The sequence below is a fragment of the Lynx canadensis genome, chromosome D4 (assembly GCF_007474595.2).
Source record: "Lynx canadensis isolate LIC74 chromosome D4, mLynCan4.pri.v2, whole genome shotgun sequence".
Taxonomy (NCBI): domain Eukaryota; kingdom Metazoa; phylum Chordata; class Mammalia; order Carnivora; family Felidae; genus Lynx; species Lynx canadensis.
Window position 1 is genome coordinate 33,789,561 of NC_044315.2, and position 20,773 is coordinate 33,810,333.

Sequence of the window (20,773 nt, forward strand, 5' to 3'; positions counted from 1 at the left end):
ATTTTAACTCCTTGTCTTTGTCATTGACATAAAAAGTAGGCTTTTAAAAAGTTTGCTTTATATTTAGTCCTGGCCAACAATTAAAATAATTCCATTTGAATATGGCTTTTAAAGTGAAATGTTAATTATGATTCTACTAATAGAAATAATAAATATGATTCTACTAATAGAAATAGAAATAGAAATAGAAATAGAAATAGAAAATTCTACTAATAGAAATAGAAATACTAATAGAAATACAATACTGGCAGCAGTGAAGAGCAATTAAATTTTAGAAAAAAATGTTTTTATCTAGAACTGAAATAATTAGATTGAATTTTTCCTAGTTATAAGACATTACAATAAATAATCTGCCACTAATTGATATTCCTGGGTTTATAAGAAGTTGAAGATATATACAAGAATTGAGCTAAGTAGATCACTTTTGGAATCAATTAAGGACAGATACACTTGACCTTACTTCTACAACTGCAGGAACCTAAGCATTGGGGTCACTACTGAGTCCCTGTATTGTGTCATTGCCTCAGATTAGTTCTGCCGTAAAATAGGAAATGAAATACTAAAATGTAATGTTTATATTATCCATAGGTTACAGCCCAATGATAAAGTGGCCTTTTAGGCAAAGTGATAAGTCTGGGCATTGAGATTCAAGCTAGTGACTTAGTCACAGATACATCCTCTATCAGTAGGAAAGCAGTGCGAATATGTGGGCCTATGCAGGCATGGGTCAGAGAATCACAAGAGCGCACTTCTTGTTTGAGCTCTGTTACTCATATGTGGTATGGCTTAGGGCCGACACTCTGAGCTTCACTCTTCTCATCTCCAAGTGTGGATATGTATATAGTAAGGTACTTATGCTGTTGCTTCATCAAACTGTAGTGTATACAGTAAATGATACAATTGATAAGAAAGCTACATAGAGTTAACTCCTACCAGTCAGAAGTGAAAGGGATTTCACGCACATGTGGCTTTTAAAAAATAAGACAAATTAATAAATAAATAAAAAGCAGAAATAGACTATACATACTGAGAACAAACTGGTGATTGCCATAGGGGAGGTGGGTGGGGGGGATGGGCAAGATGGGTGAAGGGGAGTGGGAGATACAGCCTTCTGGTTATGGAAGGAATAAGTCATGGGTATAAAGGGCACAACATACAGAATAGAGTCAGTGATATTTTAATAGTATTGTATGTGAAAGATGGAGGCTACACTTGTCTTCTGCACAGCATAACATAAGAGAAGGTGAATCAGTTGCCTAACACTTAGGATGTTTACTTGAAACTAATGTAACATTGTATGGCAAGTATACTCAAATTAAATAAATAAGTAAATAAATAAGGTTTCAGCTGAAACAATTGATACTGAGAGAAGACCAGGTTACATAACTAGTAAGTGACAGAGCTGTGACCCAAACCCAGATTTCCTTGCTCTTATCTTTTGGTTTATCAATTTCTTTTTTCCTACGTTAGTAAAAGTAATGAATAACTGAATTCTATAAGATCAAGCATATTATTATATACTATTTAATTGTAATATAAGTATTAGTTTCCATTTAGTCTTTGACAATATTTAGCTTTAACTATGAAAATAAATCCTATCACCTCTTTTCCTCGGGAATTACTATGTTCTCTTAAGAACAGCTTAAACGGTAAGTGGACTGGTCAAAAGCAGTTTCCACACTGCTTGCTCTGCAATTCAATAATTGTAAGCATTCTGTAGTTAGAACTCTCTTGAATTTGCTCCACATTTTTCCCCAGCATAAATAAGATGGCTGTAATTTGGAAACATGTCATGATGTATCACTATTTTCACAGAATTCAATAAGCACGCTGGTGCTGACACACAATTCCCCATTCTTTAGTTTATTTCCCCTGCCACTGCTTGGCGGAAGTCATGTAAAAGTTTTGCTCTAGGAAACAAGATAAGGATACTAGGAATCACTGTGGCGACTTTCCAGATCTCCTTTATCGTAGGTCAGACCACTCTGCAAAGTAAACATGAAGAGCAGCCAGCACCGCTGGGGAAACAGCAGCAAAAGTGTCCAAAACAAAACCTTTGACCAAAGTCTTTTAAGTTATCACCACAGGTGGAGCCTAAAACAAGCATGTTAAATTTTATAAATTGTGCATGAAGTCTCTGAACATTTATTTTTTTTTAAATTTTTTTTTAACCTTTTATTTATTTTTGAGACAGGGAGAGACAGAGCATGAACAGGGGAGGGGCAGAGAGAGAGAGAGACACAGAATCTGAAACGGGCTCCAGGCTCTGAGCTGTCAGCACAGAGCCCGACGCAGGGCTCGAACTCACGGATCGCGAGATCGTGACCTGAGCCGAAGTCGGCCGCTTAACCGACTGTGCCACCCAGACGCCCCAAGTCTCTTAACATTTAAATGCTCTTAAAAAATCTGGCTGTGTATTGTCAAAGCTCCTTTTATGTGGGAAGCCTCAGTGAGCAGTTCTATGGTTCCAGTCTCCAGCATTTCCCTTTCTGTGCTTAAGATATAGGATTGTTGCTTACCCCCTTAAATATCTGCTGATTAGGGCTTAGTCTTAGATAAAATGCTGTTCATGGTTGTAATCTAGATTAAAGCTCTCTCTATAGCCTATAAACTTCAATTAAATGCTTCTAACCTTTTGCATAAGACTTAAAATTGAAACACTTTTGGTTTCTAGGTCAGCTCTAGATTTAGGGTATATTTATGAGCATAGAGCTATAAAAAGGCAAGTTTTAGTCTGATTCAAGTGCTTTGGCTTTTGTACTGTAAAAATAGCATAGGAATGAAATGTACATAGTTTCCATATATCATAATAAATGTACAAAGAGGAATATTCTTTGTCCTTCGACATACTTTACTGTTAAGATGGTGGAAAATAACAGGTTAAGGAAAATAATGATAAAGTGTGTAAAAGTACAGGGACACAGTAGTATTGAATGACCTAATTCTGAGTGAAAACAATGTTATAATACAGCAAAGGCAGACTGACAAGTTCTCCAGCCAAGATCATGCCAAATAGATTCTCAATTTATATTCATTTAATTTCTATAATTTACCTGTTCTGCTAATGGAAAAAAAAGATTTCCTTCCTCCACTTGTGACTTGGGTTAGTTTCTTATTATCTATGGAGTTGATTTAAGAAACTTGAGGCAAGAAATTCTTCTTTTTTACATTTTAAAGTGGGAAATACAAAGATAAAATGTAAACGCTATATGCAAATAATCATCCACATAAATCAATTACAGTTTTCAAACAGGACTTGAAGCAATTACCTGTCTGACACCATCTTGCTTGAATTAGCATTGGTGAAATTTTGATAAACATGATATTTTTTTTTCCTGTATGGAAAAACATTAACTCTCAAGATCCTAGGATCTTTAATAGCCTCAAAAATGGATTATAACATTTTCCAACATCAAAAGTAAAATTGACTATGAGAACTTTATAAAATATATCTATGCCGTATAACACCATTTTGCAGAAAGGAGGCTGCAGGTATGGCTTGCTCACATGCTGGAAGATAGTTCTTGTTCCCCAAACACTGGAAATAAATGCATTGGTTGCCTTTTGTGTTTACTGGGAAATCAGTGTCTCACTTTCAAATTAATTTTGGGCATAAAACAAGGCATGTAGGGCTTGGTCAGAGTTAGGAGGTAAGTGGTACCTCCCAAATCACAGATTTGGGAAGCAGAAAAATGTGAAAGATATTTGAACAAGTGTAGATGAAAATGTTTGAACTGTAAGGTTCTGAAAATGACTGGATCTGAAGTTGGTATTATTCAAGGTTTAATAAGACATCTGGAAGAGTGTAAGTGGTGAACCTTCAAGTATGTAAAGGCCACAGAGCTTTTCTGGATGTCAGTGAGGATGAACGTGGTATGTGGAAGGTGGTGGTCCAGGTTAGCTATTATGACAGAAGGAAGGATTTAAGTGACATTGTAAACTATTTTGTAAGGACAGCAATCCAATGTGCTACCATAGCAAAAAAAAAACAAAAACAAAAACAAAAAAACTAACAAAATGCTGAGTGTTGAACATGTGCTCCTAAATGATTTTAATATGCCATGTGAAGAGATTTATTACTGGAAAGAGATGAATGGAAAATACTCTCCTCATGACTCCTTACAAGAATCTAGGTATATTAGAGGTGTATTCCTCATCTTTTAGGAGCAACCATTCCCTCTGGAATGAACTACTTGCTACAATTGCGAGAGATAGATTACCAAGCAGTCCACAAATTAGCTGTACCAGACATTTCTGATATGCTTAATTTTTTTTTTCAATGTTTATTTATTTTTGGGACAGAGAGAGACAGAGCATGAACGGGGGAGGGGCAGAGAGAGAGGGAGACACAGAATCGGAAACAGGCTCCAGGCTCCGAGCCATCAGCCCAGAGCCCGACGCGGGGCTCGAACCCACGGACCGCGAGATCGTGACCTGGCTGAAGTCGGACGCTTAACCGACTGCGCCACCCAGGCGCCCCAAGATATGCTTAATTTTTATAAATCACCACGCCACAAACTCCTAAACTTTCTACTGTCCCTAGGAGGTATCCAGATTTATTTACAAACCCCTCACCCATTTAAAAATAATAGTCTATGAGCATCTTCTGACAATCACCTGTTTATTTATATCAGCAACCATCAGTAAAATGGGCAACCTCAATTTGCTTCCCCTCTACAAGCATCATGTACCTTATGAAGTCTTTCACCTAGAATAGAGGTAAGAAGGTAATGAGAGATGCTTCTATGCTATGTGGTGCTGGGGATGTTGTGTACCCATATACAGTATACTTGTATGAAGTAAAGAAAATGTGAGAACAAGTGGTGCCTGAATATTAATTAGCTATTTCCATAGATAGCGAAAAACCTAGTTAAAACTATATTTTCATGCAAACACTTAGAAATTCATGAAAAATAAAAGTATAAATAATGTCTGAATTTCCTTACCTTCTATTGCTGATAGGAGAACCCGGGAATGATCATATGCGATTACATTCGCATATCTATTCTTTGGTTTGTTTACTTCCAAGTTTGAATGTTCCCATGTGAACTGCTGGCCAGGGTCAATTGACTAAAAGAAAAACAGCACACACACACACACACACACACACACACACAAAATCAATACTGAATAACACCAGATTATAGGCATTTATCACAAGTAACAAACATGATTTAAAAAGAAAAGTCTGAAGCCACACTTTATCAAGATGACCCTACTTATGAAGCTGAACACTAATATACCCAGCTTAACATGAAATGATTAATCATAGTAAAAAACAGTGATAGTCACCAACAATTGATTCAAACGAAAAAAAATCGATATGGATGTTCCATTAATATTGGAAAGGCAGTGTTTTAAAAATTATTTTAGTTTTCCATTTCCTTCTCTGCAGCTGTAGTTTATAAGTTATCTGGCTCAATACTCCTTCTGGTTCTGTGAACATTATTTTATCTTTATTATTCTCCCTAGTCTTTCCTGTCAGGACGTAACCTCACCCTTTAAATTTATTGGCCATTCACTAGCTTCACTGGGCACAGGTTTCCCTGTTTTTTCTTCACTTCTAGGCTTCCACTTTGATGGCAACTTAAAATTTTGTCTGTTTCTCCATAACACACTATGGCCAGTAGCACAAGCAATCTGTACAATTCAAACAGTTAAGAATAACAGTAAAGAAGGGAAGTTGGTAAATCTAATGTTTATCTTCAAATATTAATTTATAACCCAATGCAGATAGGATCTAATTGATTTTCTACTTATGTTTCCTATTATTATGTATTATATTCACAAAGCTTGCTTCTTTTTATTCTTTAACATATTTTTTCTGATTTATAATGCATTTTCTTGATACCTTCATTCAACCCATTACTCAATAATCTAAAATAAATATTACACAGAATATAAAATAATATACAGTTTTCTTAGAGTTAAAGTAGTATCATTTTGAGACTGAACTCAGGATCTGATTATAGAAAAAAATATACTCTGAGGGACTTTTTAATTTCCTGCAATGTTATGGAAATAAAAACCTCTTTTCTTTTATCATAGGACATGGGCACTTTTTTAAGACGTAATTTCATGGTATAAGGAAACATGAGTTCAGTAATTACATAAACATGATTTCAAATGATTAAAATCAAGTTTTCAGAAATAATGGTAAGGGTTATATGCAGGTAAAATTCTGTGAAAAGTAAAGATACTATGTTATGTTAATAGAATTTTTAGCAGTTAGTTTTGATACTGGGCATTTTTCATGCCTTTATGTGTATCTGTAGAACTGGAAAGTAAAACATATCCAACAGCAGTGACAATAGTAAAGATGTGTATATTTTGTGTTTAACAGGGCTGGTAAAACTCACAACTGCAAAGAGTCAACCTATTAACCCTCATGAATAGCCTCCAAACATTCTAAAATTCTCAGCAGTATGGATTCTAGCCCCTAATATACCAAGGATTATAAAACCCTTATCTTTTCTTAGCCAATGCTAATCTATATATAAGTAGCCTATCATTGAAAAAATATTCAGCAAAATAATTATCTATGCTTTAGAGTCTAAGGAATCATATAATTAGGGGTCTTTCTAGCTTGTTCTTCCAGGGAAGCTCATCATCTCCCCTGCAGAATGTACTTCTCTCCAAATATCTGATGAGCTAAAACATGCAGATGCCTGGGTGGAAGCCTTCAAGTCAACCTTGAACCTTCTCTATACAAAGCATATTTATTTGGTGACCAAGCCATACCTTATTTTTTTCTTAAATCAGCCCCAAGTCACCAGCCCACTGCCACTCCCTAAACTCAATCTTTCAGTATCTGATGTCTGCTTGGACTCTCTCTTCAAACCTCTAACCCCAAGTCACTTTTCATACCAAAGTAGTCTTTTTGAAGATCAGCTCTGGACAGGTTAGTTTCCTGCTTAAGAATTCCACTGGCTCTGAATGACCTACAGCTTAAATTCTAGAGTCCTTAGCCACAGTCCTACCCATACACCTTCAGACATCTTTGCACTGACAAAGATGGCTCAATAAATGGTTGAAGAGATTTTCTTAAATGTATTGAATTGATGGATAAATGTTGTTGAGAAGAGTTCATAAAGAGAAATCATGGAGTAATTCTTCCCTATATCATGGCAATTAGAGAACAGACAATGGAAACTGCAAGGTAAAGTGCACTATTATTAATAACTTTAACGCTCATTATCATACAGTTTAATAATAAAGTATGTGATCCCGAAATTACAACTACCACTGATATCCCACTTTACACTGATGAGCGTTACTGAGTACATAAGCTTCTTGCACATTATTTTCTAAAGTATCCCAAGAAGCGGCTAAGCTCGCTGATGTTCAGTGCTTTGGTGGAAGGTATTACTCCCTCTGATGGCCGTTATTCAGACTATGATCACTCACAGATGTGTAAAGTGGCAAGCATTTAATTAGACTAATGAAATTGCATCTATCAATGCAGACACTGTTAACTCATGTCCATTTCCACTCTTGCCACATATTCTCAGCCTTCTGAATGCTCGATTTGATACCTACACATTGAAGAGTTTAAAAACCAGTAATGGAAACATAAGTTTTATTTTACATATGTTAATATGCTTAAAGTATGACCCATGAGAAGAAGACCTATAGTAATAGGATAATTATAATAGCTGCCAGGTCATGCAGTATCCCGTTTTAATTTTCATAAATGCTATGAGGTAGGTATTGTTATTTTCTTCCTTTTACAGACAAGGAAATTGAACTAAAGAAAAATTAATTTAATAAATCTTACTGAGGGCCTGCTCTGTGGCAGGCACTGTGCTATTTGGTGGTTAAGTAATTTGCTCACACAGCTAGGCTCATACATTCACCCTCAAACCCAGGTCTGTGTGATTTCAAAGCCCAACTGATGATTAACAGCTGGTAATTACCAAGCCAAGATGCTACTACTTATCCCGAAGGCCACTGCAAAATGAGGAAGCCCAACATATGAAACACACTTCAACAAAACTATCCTTTATCTCGCCAGTCTGAAAGATATTTCTTCCCAACTGATCATCCTCTGTCATTCTGGGGCAATTACATAAGAAATCAAGTTTTAGAAATGAGGTTGGCTTCACATGGATGATAAAACAGATGGGATGCAGCTTATATTTATACTTGTTTTACAGGGATCAAACAAACATTGATTGAATAATGCTAAACTGTCTTTGTGCAACACATACTCATCTATCTGTATCTATCTGTCTGACTGAACGTTTAACAATAGACAGCATAGGTCATTATTCTGGAGCTTGTCAGAATGCTGAAAGCAGTAAACACAGTAAAGAACAGCAACTACTGAAAGCAGGTGAGGTATAAGATGATCTTTTCTATTTAGAAAAAAAATAAAACTGGTTGAGAAAAATCAAATTTCAATTATCCGTGTTAATGAGGCAAAGGTATCATGGATGACTAAGACCCTAATTTTCAAAACCCGCTCTTTATGTTGTCCTTAGTGCAAGATGCAGGCACATTTGCTTTGCCTCTTTGTTTTCTGGTTTCTTTTGCTGAGATCCTCTTAAGGAAGAATGAAATGGTCAACATGGAGAAAGGGCAACCTTGGTCTTGAGAAGTTCATTTCCACTCTAGTCTCATATTTTTGGCCCACACACCATGACCATCCATCTTCCTACTATAGAGTTAAGCTGAGGCCATCCCAGTATTATTCAAAACAATTTGAAATAAGCACTCTTGTTTCTAATGAGTTCTTCTTGTTCTTCCTGCTGTTGGTGTTTGGTTTTCCTCAGCCTGACTCTCATGTATCTCTTCTCATCCTTCTGACACTTTTTATTCAAACATGTTTTGGCGAGATACCCCCTCCTCCTCAGAACTCAATCCCGAATTCTACCCTCTGAGCTGGAAACCTGGCCGGATCTTCTGTAGTTGCCCTGGAGGAAACTTTGCAATTTGGAAATAAAGCAAGTTAGATGTATTCAACCCAAATTTGATTAATAGACTTAAAAAAATAAGCTATATGACATTTGCACATTGCATTGTTACAGAAATTGTAAACAAGAATGCTACTTCCTCATATTTACTTTTGTTTCTCCAGGCAATCAACAAGGCCCTTTACTGGACAAAGAAAGAATATATAGCACCTAAACTTTACCAAGATGCCAAACCATTTTACATTGCTTCCCTATCTGCACACTTGGCACATGACACACTCCCCCTCCTACCCTAATACTTGTGATTGAAATAATTCTAATACTAACAGATCTTCACCTCAATGACTTTGCATTACTGAGAAGAGGGACCAAAGAAAAACTTCTCTGTAACGTAAAGAAGAAAGAGAAAGTCTCGATTAGACAGCTGCTAATATCAAACACTTTGCATTTATGTAGTCTTTAACTTGGTGGTCTGAAAGTTCTCATTTTTTTTAAGCAACTAGAACTTTGTCTTAAAATAGGTAAGTAGAAAATAAGCAACATATAACTGATGGATTTATAATTTTGCGCTATATTCTTTTTTTTTATTTTTTAAATGTTTATTTATTTTTGAGACAGAGAGAGACATAGTGTGAGCGGAGGAGGGGCAGAGAAAGAGGGAGACAGAATCCGAAGCAGGCTCCATGCTCTGAGTTGTCAGCACCCAGACGATGCGGGGCTTAAACTCACAAACCATGAGATCATGACCTGAGCTGCAGTCGGATGCTTAACCAACTAAGCCACTCAGGTGTCCCATGCACTATATTCGTGATGAAAACCCAGATTAAAAAAAAATATTTTACATCCAATGGTTATATAGTTAAAATAACACTTATATGACATTTGCTGTGTTTTCTTTGTGCTTCACATATATTAACTAATTTTATCTTCACAAAGAGCCTAAAAGTAGATACCATTATTATCACAATTCTGTAGATGAGGAAAGTGAGGTACAGAGAAGTGAAACAACCTCTCAGGGTCAAACAGTTAGTAAGCTAGTTGTGGGGTCCAGGCATTCTGGACCCAGTCACAATGCCTCGCCACGATGTTATGCTTCTTCTCTCGCCAAGTTTGAGAAGATTCCTTGATTGTTTTACTTATGTCTTTCAATTATTGTCTTGAAACACAATGGGAAGTTTGGGAACAAAAATCTCTATAGTGCTTCTAATCTATATTTATAATTGTAAACTCAAAACAAGGGAGTGCTCATAAACTTGCACATCTGATTACAGTCATTGAATAAAACTGTATCCAGAGGGTGACCTTTTTTGATAAAGTTGAAGTCATCAACTTAAAGTCCTTTAAATATGGTTCTGCAAAATTTCAACTTCTCTACAAGAAGAAAAATATAATTCACATGTACAATCCCCCTACAATACTAGTTGCTTGGCGTCCAACTTCTCTTCAGTCCACTAAGAGTAAAACCTCAAAATATTCTCTTTAGAACCTCTTCAAAGAGAAACCACAAAAAAGATACATCCTGTTTTTGTGTGGGTTTTAAAACAACTAACAAAAATTTAATTATATAGAAGGAATAGACCAGCTATTTGACTAGGCAAACTATGGGTCAGACTAACCATCCTTTTTACAGGGAATTGAACTTTCAATGACCTTAACCTCTAGAGAAAGACTATCATTCCACAGAATTCCCAGTCAGTAGGCTCATTTACTCCTTAGTGTGGTTTGCACCCACATATTCTCAGGCCCTATTTGAGGTTTAGAGGAGCAATCTGCCATTGACTGTATTTCTGCAATGAAGCTTTTTAAAATTCTCATTCATTCATATTCTGTCTCTCCAAGATGGAAATGGTAAATTAATACGTATCCATTTTAAAGAAGACCAGTGTTTGCATAGTTGAGAAGGGCTGTATTTTGCACAATTAGCCGAGGGCTGCAATTGGCATAATGAGTACTTTCTTCAAAGAGAAGAAGATGAGTTTAGTTGAATCCAATGATGCTTTAAGAAGTGGAATGTGATCAAGTAGAAAGTACGATGATGAGCAAAGTCTGGAGGTCGGAGCCCCTGAGTCCCAGGTGCTGGCTTTCTCTTTGCCCGTCGCTGGCTTTGGCAGTCTGCTCTGTTCCTTTTTCCTATTAGTGTCTTCTCAGTGTCAGGTTGGCAACCTCACCTTTCCTGTTCTCCTTTATCCAATTAGTATCAAAACTTCCTAAGTCTTTCCCTATAAAAGTACCTCTAATCCAAGCCACAATTAGAGTCTGAAGGACTGAAATAGAGACTTCTCAAGACTCCCAGTGTTAACTAATGAACACATACAGGAGTTCTCCACCTTTAAGTAGAAAGATGAACAATTTGAAAAGCCATTTAAAAATATTTCAAGCAGGGGTGCTTGGGTGGCTCAGTTGACTCTTGGTTTTGGCTCAGGTTATGATCTTGCAGTTCCTGAGATTGAGCTCTGCATTGGGCTCCAGGCTGACAGCATGGAGGCTGCTTGTGATTCTCTCTCTCTCCCTCCCTCCCTCTCTCTCTCTCTCTCTCTCTCTGCCCCTCCCCCACTTGTGCTTTCTCTCTCTCAAAATAAACTTAAAACATTTTTCAATAAGGTATTTTTATATATAGTTAATTTTGTTCTTCAGGTAAGTGATAAAATCACATCAACTTTATCTGTTGTCTAATGGTTTCATTTGCAATCCTGATTATAACATATCGTGTAACAAACACTTACAAAAAGTACCTGGATTAATGATTTCTTTACTTACATTTGAATTGATATATAGAGAAGCAAACAGGAGACAAAACTCATTGTAAACCATTCAGCCACATGAGGTGAGTAAATATTTGAGGCAACCACATGATAAGCATTTTTTTTTCCTAAATTATATCTAGGCACTAAGTAAGGAGGAGATAGTTTATTTCTTTGAGAATCCCATTTACTCATAGAAGTATATTTCACTTTGTCCTAATTTACCGTAAATTCAACATGACAAAAAAACAATAATGCAACAGCAACAAACACTGGATTCTTTTTCAATTCAGTAGGGCAATGCAATGTGATCTCTGGAATGCAGATAAGCTACTTTACTACTTCATATGTGTGACTGAAAAAAAAATATTTTTGACAGATCTTTTCAAATGAGAGTTCAGAAGAGAACACACAACATTAAGATCTGAAGATTTAAAAGGCCAGTTTTTTTTATTATACTCTCCTGTTTAATGTGTCAACATTTTCCTAGATGATACTGAATATAGAAAAGAAAAATTCCTAGTTCTCCAAAGCAATGTTCTAGAACAATGACAGCAGTGATACCTTTTAATCCTAATGTTTTAGTTTTTAGCTATTTTTCTCCTATATCAGATTAAAGTACATAATAAGAAAACAATGGACAGAAGTTAGTTGATGTTCCTATTAAAGACTAGAGCTTCATGGATAGTCATTTTTACAAGTATAATTCACAGACTAGGACTTCAGATGTTATTTGGAAAAGCAAAAGGAATTAAAAATTTTCTAGACAATTGGTGCAAGAAAAATGTTATTAAAATTTTATTAAACTGCTCTGATTAAAGAGATAAAGTTGGATTGATAGAAAGTAATTACAGTGTTTATAAAAAGAAATGCATATAAGTAACAAATAAAATTATTGATTGCAATCTACATGCAGCATTAAAACTGAATAAATTCAGAGTGGCATCCTTCCTTTTCCGTGAATAGCACAACCCTAAATTTTGGCCCCAAATTAACAAAATGAATGCATTAATTCCTTACCACTCTGTAAACACTGCCACGTTTGCATAGACTCAAAAGTATTAAGTAAAATAATACATGTAAAACACCTGATGAAAAGTTCTCAGTAAAAGAACAGTAGATGTCTTCCCTTTCTTGTCTCCATCCATCTGACTTGTGCAAGAACATCCCTTATTTAAGACAATCTTAGCATGTAAAGAATGTCTGCTTTCTCCCTTATGCTAAGTGGATCTCCTTTGACACTGAAGCAATCACCCAGTTAATTTAGGCAAAGAAATCCACTCTGTCCTCCCACTTGCTGTAACAATGTGCCCATCTATATAATTTGAAAATTGATCTACTTTTCTATGGCAGATAACAACAACGACAGAACATAAACACATTTTTATTTCTCAGTTTTTCATTTCATTTGATACTTGGAGACCTGAGCATTCAGAAATACAGTGTAAAAGTAGATTCAAAAGAAAAACCAATCAATAAATGGAGTGGTTTTGTAATTGTTTTGTGACTTCTATTACAACAGCATTTTATAAACAACAATATAAGGAAAATAGGAAAGATAAATCATCATCTTGGTTTTTGAGAGTTTGATTAGTGGAGTTTTAAGTGATAACATTAATTCTTCTTTATCAAATACACAAATTTATAATCTAATTTTAAAACACACTAATTTTGGGTGTGTCTGGGTGGCTCAGTCGTTTAAGTGTCCAACTTTGGCACAGGTCACGATCTCACAGTTTGTGGGTTTGAGTCTGGCATCGGCCTCTGTGCTGACAGCTCTGAGCCTGGACCCTGTTTAGGATTCTGCGTCTCCCTCTCTCTCTGCCTCTCCCCTGCTCAGCTCTGTTTTTCTCTCTCTCTCAAAAATAAATTTAAAAATGCTAAAAAATTAAAATAAAACATTAATTTTCCCTCATTTTACTCTGTATACTGTAGACAGATGTATTTTTAGGTTTTCAGTATTACCTTGCTTGCTATTCAATTAAAAATTTGTTAAAACTCTGTTTCCTCTCCCATGTTTATTTTCGGATGTGACAGGAAAAACAGATGAGTTTCCAAACTGAAACATGAATAAACGTTTGTTAATGTTCAGTCAATGCCTTTCGCATCTCATTTCCTGATTGAAAAAATAAGATTTTTACATCTGAAATGAAATGAAAAAGCATGATGCTTCCTTCAAGTCTGTGACACAATAGAGAAAATCCCAAGTAATCACTTAAAAAATTCCCCTATCTAGTTCCATCCCCAAATGTATTTAATGCAACTATCTACTTGAAACACAAGAGTTTCCACCTATGTCTTTTGGGTACAGTGTGTATATATGTGTATATATTAAGTACATACTAAGAACCCCTTGCTGTTCATATCATTACTCCTTATAGGTAAGGACATAATGTACCATACTAAATACAGGCTTCTAATTAAAGAAGACACACAGGTTGATCATTACTACTTATACCCATGGTGTTCAAGTAGCTTAGAAAATATTTACAACCTAACGTGTCATGTTTACTTTCTTCTACGTTACATGTGACAAGCAAACTAGAAAAGTTAGAACTCCCCAAATCTAGAATTTTAGAGTTTATTTCTAAACTAAAAGATTAATTTCAGAAATTAATTTCTTTAAAATGTATATTGGCTTTATAATGTAAAATTAAAGACTATTCTAGGTAAAATACATTAGAAAAATGTCCATGAATTGATAATTTTACATATTTGCCCTTTGGGAAAAAAAAAACAGAATCACTTGAGGATATCACTATGGTGGTTGTGATTCATCTGATGTTGTATACTCAGTGTTTAGCTTATAGTTTATTTTAAAATATATTTATAGAATGAATGGCTGAAATGCATTATAGGCAGGATATATGGCAACAGTGACTTTTGCCCCAGAGCCTTAGAAATAGTTAAATAAATTTCCCTGCAGAACATGTGGTTATTAAGTAAACATATATTGGAATAGACCAAAAATATAGAAAATCATCTTTAAAAATAATCAGAATGGCTCCCAGGCTCACACTTGTCTGTACTCTGATTCATAATAAGAGTCATCTCGGACTTTGGCACTTTTGAAAATTTTCCAAGTGAACACGTATAATAGGTTCTGTGCCATGATTTCCAACTTTTATATATCCACTGACTATTCTGAAGTATCACACAGTGACTGCTTGCCAGGTAACAATTCATATTACCAAATTTTCTAGACATACTACCAATGTGTATACAGTTAACCATTTAATACAGTGGATTTTCCCTTTATTTTGGGGAGTTTGTTTTAACAATTGTGCTCCTCTGAAGTCTCAAGGCCACTTGTTGGCTGTTGTGGGGAGACTGGGAGGGTCCTGATAAGATGGAAGGAAAAACAGCCCAGGATTCAGCGCTGGCAAAGGGTTTAAGTTAGGGGGGCTTATATCCCAGTTTACACCTCTGTCCCCGTTTCATTATCAAAAGCACCATCTTTCAAAGTGTCCCAGTTTGGACAATAAATTATAAGGTTAAAGCAGACTCTAACTTCTTTGTATCCATATCTATACCTTGGTATTTAGGTGAACTTCATGCTCAGTAACACAGCCAGGTGAATATGTACATGTACAAAGAGGGCAAGAGAAACAGACAGACAGATACTAAGTTCACTTACAAATCTATCACATGGACAGGAGGGTGGGAAAAATTAAAGACACCAATTTCTGAAGAACAACATCTGCCTCCACTTATCTACTCTGCTGCCATAAGAGTAGAATTAAAGCCAGAATAAGAGAGGCACTGGCCTGACTCATTGATTTACCTTGTTCAACTTGTCTATGGAGCTGCACAGAAAAGAGAGAAAGGGAAAGAACAGAACATGTAATTCTTAACACACATTTACCCTATTCTCCACTAAACCAGAATTTTAACCTATTCAGATTATATATATTTTCCTTTTTCTGGGGCAGGGTAGAGGCTGGAAAGAATGTGGTGGTGCAGAAGCTAGTTGGATACGTGTTCAGTTATGGAGGAAAAGAACAAAGCTAAAGAACCGATTTACATGTTGATCATTCTATAAAAACATTTTTTTCTTAATTTTATTATTATTTTTTAAATTTACATCCTAATTAGTTAGCATATCATGCAACAATGATTTCAGGAGTAGATTCCTTGATGCCCATTACCCATTTAGCCCATCCCCCCTCCTACAACCCCTCCAGTAACTCTCTGTTTGTTCTCCATATTTGAATGTCTGTTATGTTTTGTCCCCACCCTGTTTTTATATTATTTTTGTTTCCCTTCCCTTATGTTCATCTGTTTTGTCTCTTAAAGTCCTCATATGAGTGAAGTCATATGATTTTTGTCTTTCTCCGACTAATTTCACTTAGCATAATACCAATTTTTAATCTACTGTGTCTAATTAATATTTTATATTTTAAAAATTATTACTGAAAAACTAGGTAGAATTATGCCATAATTTCTATCCTTTTCTTTTTCTTAATGCTCTGGGAATGGAACCATAGACTCATTCTATTGCTTGAGTATTACACAAATCAAGCATTAAACATGTCTTCAAGTATAATATGTTCTAAAGATATTAACAATTTTTTAAAATATCCCTGCATTAACATACCTAAAGAGAAGCTAGGTCATTCAAAAGGAGAAAAGTAACTCATAGACAACAGAAAAGGGAGGATCAGAAAGGACTATGAGCATGATTACTTGGCCCTCCAAGAAAGACAGTGGCATCCAGTCATCACAGATCGATGACATAGCCATTAAGATCATAAAACTAATGAAAAGTGAGGTCTTCAGAACCCAATTACCTCTCAAGTTTACAAAACTAATGATCAGTCCTGGAATAAGGTGACCACATCAAGATACTTTCACCTGACACACCTTCATCCAAGATTGCAACTTCTTCAAATTTATCATCTCCTAAGATTAGACTGTGGACTTTCTGTCAGGCACTAAACTCTGCCTAAAAGCCTTGAAAGTGAAAAACATGTCTTTCCCCTAGACAAATGTATATAATAACCATTATAGAACCATTACAATGGTGGGGACTGGTTAAGTGACTTAGAGTATGAAAAACCTATGAAGCTATTGAAACTGTGTATCTACTGACATAAAGACATCCACTTTTCCTGTTAAATAAAAAAAAAATTATTAAATATATACCTGTATTTCATTATATTATATACACTATATCATATACATATATCTAGATATTTAGAGATATAAATATAAATATATACACATACATATGTATATACAGGAAGCTAGAATATTATACATCAACACTACCAGTACTTATCTCTGAGAGGTAGAGATTGATAACATTAAGTTAATTAAACAAGGACTCCATTAGACTGAGGGGGTCCTAATGCTGTGACGGCCTATGGAGGTAAATCAGAATCTAAGTCTGTAAAAGCCTCAGGGTTACAAAATCAAAACCCTAAGGACAACCAGTCATAAACAGCCAACTAGGCTTTAAGCTATAGCCAATCAATAATTTTTCTTTGCTTTCACTCTTTATACGAGTCCTTGCCCTAGCAAACACTTCTGGTTTGATGCTGCCCAAATTGAGTCAGTTTTCACTTGAATAAACTCTTAAAATATTTAATATGGTTCAGTTGATATTTTCTTAAAGATTTTACTATTTTTTAATGTTTTTATTTATTTTTTAGAGAGACAGACTGCACAGGCGAGGGAGGGGCAGAGAGAGAGGAAGACAGGATCTCAAGCAGGCTCTGCAATCACAGTGGACAGCCCAATGCAGGGCTCAAACTCACGAACCTTGAACCCATGACCTGAGCTGAAGTTGAACACTTAAGCGACTGAGTCACTCGAACACTTTATAGGACTTAACACTTTGGAGGGTATTTTGTGAAATCCATGTCAACTTTTTCAACTGGCTTCTATGGTCATTTAGAGATAAAGCTCAGTGTAGATTTATGACCAGGAAAAAATATTGAACGAGCCAACACTAAATTAGATTGTCTCCCTCTAACCTCATCAAAGAATGGAACTGAGAAGTAATCAGGGTAAATTACTTCTGATTTTGATGATAATGATGAGTGCATCACCATGATGCACTGAGTCTCGTGTGTACAGTGACCCTTAAAACAAATTTAGGTGGATACTCTTATCTCCATACTGCAAATAAAGAGACTGAGGCCTAGGAGAGTTAAGACACTTTGCACAAATCACCCTGGTAGTCCATAAAGCAGTGAAACTGGGATGTGAATCCAGAATTTTCTGACTTTGGAGTCTGGGCTCTTAACTACTACACTCTAATGCATGTATATTAAGTTGCAACTTTAAATTTACTATCGTAAAGTTCAATTCCTTATTTCAAAACTGTGAAGAGAAAGGAAAACAGATTAAAGACCAGATGTTCCTGTCGGTTTGGTTTAAGGATGCATTAATCCCACAGTACAGTACTTTCCACTTCCAAATCTTTTTCTTACTTTCTTTTTTTTTTTTTTTTTTTGAAAATGAAAGACAAGCCATAGGTTTCTATATGGTTAGATTTTTAACATGATTCTTATCAAAATAAAAAGGGTGGGATCTTAAGTATAATCTTTATCCTATATAACTGGGAAAAATGAAGTATTTTAAATTAAATTAAAAGTGTTTTAATTTCTTTCATTTACACCCTCCCAACCAAACCCCCTCTCTTACCCGCCTTCCTCCCCACAAATTTTGCAGGAAAAGAGAGAAAGGTGATATACATTCATTTCTTGGAACTGAATAGTCACAATGGAGCAAAGGGAAGAGTAGTATTGACAGAAACCACTGAGAATGGAAAGAGACCAATAACTCATGAATAACAAGTCTGCACTAACAGTTTTAATGACTATCCTAATGGTTTAATGGATGGCACTTTAATAGGATTTCTAGTACAATCCTTCTGAAAGCTTGTCTTCAATAAATCTGTCATTAACAAAGAGCTGAATTGCTTCACCACATAACTATAGTTTACTGAATCTGAACATAACAAAATTATGGCAGTTGTCAGCCTGTATTACTAGCCTGGTTTCAAGTATTTTGTTAACTACTGTGGGAGAGATGGCTCCATGCTCAAAATGTAGGCTGCCAGTGAAAGAGGCATATTTATACCAAGGGGATGCAGTAGGCATTAAACGAAATACAACAGAAAGCTCACAATTATCAATTTATGTGTACAAAGACAAAAGTAGAAACAGTCATTGTAATCCAAACACATAGGTGTCTGTGAATATTGCAACTTGAAAGACTCACTGGAGTTCTCTTTGAAATAACATATTGAATGCTTTGGGTGATTAGGTTTTGAATGCCCAGAGCATTTCTACATTTGCCCCATATTTGTTTACATTGTCTTGTTTCCTGTACTGACTTAAAGTTATTTAAAGTCAGGGATTGCCATATTATGTTCTTAAGCGTGCATACTACTTCAATATAAAAGTTGAACTGGCAGCAGTCAGTCTTAGTGGATATTCCTAAATTCCAGCCCTTTGTTCCCTTTTAGTCTGCCCATGTCAGCGGTTTTCAAGTTTGACTTTTTCACACTGGAATATTGCTAGTCTGGAGAGAACGTTGTTATCCTTTCTGTTTTTCTGAATCCTACCTTTCTTTCAAGGTTTAAATTCCATGGTCCTAATCCACTTGTACCTAGAGACCTCTGCCACTTGCTTTTGTATGTACCTACCATCATGTTATCACAGTGTGGACCATCTATTTCACAGTTAGGTTTAAACTTATAACATTTATTCTTTTAAAACTGCTTAAAATCATCATAAACTTTTCATCTGATAATTCCTTAACTCCTCAACTCTATTTTAAATTCCTGAACAAAATACAGTCTACTATATCTTTGTAGTCTATAAATGGCTAGCCCAGTCCAGGTGCAAATAAAATATATAGATGTTATTTTAACAATTTCAGAGTTTTGTCTCATTTCCCAGGAATGTCTTTTGAAATTGGGAAACTCATTTCTTTTATAATTATATTTTCATTCCCTGATTTAGTTGAGTCTTAAAATATATACAAAAATTTAAACCTGATGGCAATAGACTGATGCATTCTTCAGATTATCTTCCTCAATAACGCTGACTGCTGTAAATTCATTGACTTTACTGAAATCTGTATTGATCATCAAGACTACTGAAAATAACCCACTGGCTAAGCCATAGTTTGTTGAGGTTGCACAAATTGAATATAGCCTAGAGTATGTTGGAGGAATAAAAATATCCTTTCCCAGAGCCAATGTTGGAAAAATTTGAATTGGCATACCCTATTTTTGTTTATTTACAAGTAGTATGTTTATGTTTATTTACAAGTAGTATTATGTAATAATGTCTCTCTTTGTTCAAAATTGAAAATATTATCAATAAAGCTATTCAATAAAAGTAAGTGGAATTTTATTCTGGAAAAGAAATATAATTACATTTGAGTTCATTTAAAATACCTTTTGTTTATTAAGAATAATTATTTAAAAAAGAGTAATTATTAGATTATAGCTCTGCTTTATGCAGCATAAGTCTTATTTATTCCAATTTGAGAGTATACTTTCTTAAATTTTATTATTATTATTTTTATTTTAGAGAGAGAGAGAGAGCAGGTGAGTGGGGGAGAGGGGCAAAGGGAGTGAGAGTGAGAGAGAGAGAGAGAGAGAGAGAGAGAGAGAGAGAATCTCAAGTAGGCTACATGTTCAGTGTGGAGCCTGACATGGGGCTCGATTCCATGACCCTGGGATCCGGACCTGAGCCAAAATCAAGAATCAGATGTTCAAGCAACTGAGCCATCCAGGCACCCCATTCCTTTGATAATTCAACAAGACAGCAAACAAAATAAAAAGAGGACAAACAATATATAAATAGCAATATGGGTAAAGTAACAAATATAAAAAAAATGTTCTAACAGACAAACCTCTTTTATCAATATAAATAGTAAAATACAAATAGGTTACCTTAACCAATGATTCGTAATAAGGGAAGAACAGAGAGAGCGGGAGATCTCTATGATATTTGAGCATCTCATATTTCTTTCTGAATGTACAGACTACATCCAGTTAGAGAATTTTGCGTGATATCATAACACAAAATGCTATGCTTGCTAACTGCTCCCATAGCCTAGAGAAACATTCAGACGTTTGGCCACAGAAACATA

The 20,773-nt window shown here is 35.4% G+C and overlaps 1 protein-coding gene across 37 annotated transcripts in view; it reads right to left on the reverse strand.

The window, feature by feature from the left end:
• The window catches only part of PTPRD (protein tyrosine phosphatase receptor type D), a 528,787-nt gene that overhangs the window by 74,334 nt on the left and 433,680 nt on the right, over positions 1 to 20,773 (reverse strand). For all 37 annotated transcript variants that reach the window (XM_032595610.1, XM_032595608.1, XM_032595594.1 and 34 more), the window contains one exon: positions 4,947 to 5,070. In XM_032595610.1, coding sequence (XP_032451501.1) covers positions 4,947 to 5,070 — 124 coding nt within the window. The remainder of the gene's footprint in view (positions 1 to 4,946; positions 5,071 to 20,773) is intronic.